The sequence below is a fragment of the Lucilia cuprina genome, chromosome 5, assembly GCF_022045245.1.
Source record: "Lucilia cuprina isolate Lc7/37 chromosome 5, ASM2204524v1, whole genome shotgun sequence".
Classification (NCBI taxonomy): domain Eukaryota; kingdom Metazoa; phylum Arthropoda; class Insecta; order Diptera; family Calliphoridae; genus Lucilia; species Lucilia cuprina.
The window spans coordinates 39797516-39800243 of record NC_060953.1 but is presented as its reverse complement, the minus strand read 5'-3'; the positions used below and the strand labels follow the sequence as shown (position 1 = coordinate 39800243).

At 28.1% G+C, this 2728-nt stretch overlaps 1 protein-coding gene across 2 annotated transcripts in view; it reads right to left on the bottom strand.

The window, feature by feature from the left end:
- LOC111678984 (transient receptor potential cation channel subfamily A member 1) overlaps positions 1 to 1467 on the bottom strand; it is a 60894-nt gene extending 59427 nt beyond the window's left edge. For both annotated transcript variants that reach the window (XM_046952754.1, XM_046952755.1), the window contains exons 1-2: positions 1288 to 1467; positions 998 to 1156 (exon numbers count right to left, since the gene is read on the bottom strand). In XM_046952754.1, the coding sequence (XP_046808710.1) occupies positions 998 to 1156; positions 1288 to 1443 (315 nt within the window). In that variant the 5' untranslated portion in view covers positions 1444 to 1467. The remainder of the gene's footprint in view (positions 1 to 997; positions 1157 to 1287) is intronic.
- Positions 1468 to 2728: the final 1261 nt, after the last annotated feature.

Genomic DNA, 2728 nt, shown 5'->3' with positions numbered 1-2728 from the left:
TAGATAGATAGATAGATAGATAGATAGATAGATAGATAGATAGATAGATAGATAGATAGATAGATAGATAGATAGATAGATAAATAGATAGATAGATAGATAGATATACTTGACACCTCCCATATAAAGTAAAATTTGAGAAACATGCTCTGTGAAACATTAATATATTTAGGAGAAATATGGATTGACTTTTATGAAGAAGTTTTGGGTGCCCTACGAACTACTTTGACTTTCATGAGAACATTTCGGTAATGACTTTACGAACTACAAAAATGCATTTATCTAAGATACTAATGTAACTAGATCTTTAAAATTTTGACATCCATATCCATATGTATATAGTGGAAAAAATGTGCTTGACACCACCCATATAAATTAAATTATTTTAATATTATAGAAAGACCACGCCCACCACTGTTGGTCTGCCCATTTTGATTATAAATAGTTCAAGGGAAAGTAATGTTATTTATTTTATGATTGTATTTCAACTTCTACAGAATTAATTTTTTTATGTTTTAGATTATTTGGTTCTTTTATTTTTGTTCTAAATATACAGTTAGAGTTGTGGCAGTTATAATACTCCAAATATCGGTCAAATTCGATTTTATACTAAAAATTCTACATTTTCTTAAATGAAAATTAAGATTTTCACTTAAAATTTTAATTTTTCAAGATTATTCACAAAAATTCAAATTTTCCAAGCAAATATATTTCTTTTAAATTAGAGATTTCACTAAAAAATATGAATTTTTAATTTAAAAAAAAAACTATTTACTTTAAAAAAATATATTTCATATGCTATTTAATTCCTTAGAGAAAAGAAAGGCTTTTATAAAAACACAAAAATATTAAGAACACTTGTACTCATTCTCTAAAATGCAGTTTTTTATATGCACTCCATACAAAAGGAGCAGACAGACAGACTTATAACTTAAATAAGTCCTTTGAACATTTGAACTTGATAATGATAATGACAATGACACAAACAATCACTTACCCTTAATATTCTAAATGGACTGTCACGCAAAAGACAAACTTGTTCCTCCAAAGGTTGCTGTTCATATTGTAATGGTGTTTCCAAAGACGTTTCAGCGTCTTCTAATTCATGATTACCTTTGGGACGACTCCGTTCAATAATCATGGAAAATATCCAAAACTACAAAGAAATAAATGTGAAAATTATAAATTTAAAAAAATTGTACTCTTCTTAAAACTATTTTATTGATTTTAAAAGATTTAGAAAATTTTTTGATTTAAGCATTTTTCTTAAACTATAAGAACGCTTACCTTACTACTCGGACGTCGTGTTTTTAGAACATTTTTCACAATTTGCGGTTGTGATTCTACCAGTTCTGGTGATATGGCAACGTTGCCATTGTGAAATCCATTCAATAATTTCGACATTTTAAAAGATTTTCTATAATTACTGAAACTGAACGACATTGGTATTGGATTCAAATGGTAATTTATATTCTGCAAATGAAAAATAAAAACAAATGTTAAATTATGAAAAATATTTACAATTAAGTAAATAAATATTATAATTACAAACTAACGGCATAACAGACTATTAAAACGTGATATATTAATTTATTGATAAATTCATTTAACTGGCATTAAATAACAATTAATTTGATTAAACTTAATATAATCGCTACTTCCTCTTCACTATCATATATGGTTCTTGTTGTTGCTGTTGTAATGGTTCTTATCAATCAACACATAGTATTTATGTTTGGGGTATTGTATGTTTTGGTGGGTGAAGACTAAATATTTGCTATAGAATCGAATTGAAAGAGTTTGGGGATTGCAATAGATTGTGAAATTATCGTTGAAGTAGTAAAAATATTTATTACACTGTTTCCAGAGGAAATTATCCTTAAAAATCAAATATTTTTTCTATTATCAGACTTCGAAATGGAATAAAACGTATCGATTCCTTATCAAAGATCCCAATTGGAAAACAATCTCGTATGATCGAATTTGTACTTATACGAATGTGAGAATTAGCCCCTAGGTTTGTGGAAAGTGTTTTTCTCACTCTCTTATTATCGTAAACTTTCGTAAGTTTCAAGAGTTAAAGATAATGATTTGAAAACAACTACAACCCAACCGAAATCCAACTCTTTTCTCAGGAAAATCCAATCAATTCAGATTTTCTTTAAGAACAACACAAATAGTATCCCAATACTCTGCAAAAACTCCATAACTACTCCTCTGTAAACACTACTGGACTACATGATGGGCTAAGTTGTTCTATGCAATGAGATAATGCATGGACCATGTTTATTTTTAATGAAATAATAAAATTTGTTTTATCAATAGGATCTGAGAAGAAGTAATAGGAATGACTAAATGTTTAAAAGATCTTATCATGGAGGACATCGAAAGAAACTAATTTGAAAATTTCTGAGACAGAAACTTTCACAAGTGTCTTGATTAAGTCATTCGGGAATTATTTTTCTTTTCAAAGCGAAAAAATTTTCCCAGGAGGAATACTATGAATTTTGAAATCTCAGAAGAACTTTTTAACCAAGCAAGGAACTATTTAATAATGAAGAATATAGAAAGGATTTAGTCTTCAATTTAGAAACGAGAGCGAGAAAATCTGCTCAATATATTCTTTAGTTAACAGGGTATTCTTTAATATCTCTCCTCAACCTAGCATTGGAACTGTTTAGAACTTGACGAAATAGGGGGACATGACACCAATATAGAAACGTAAATG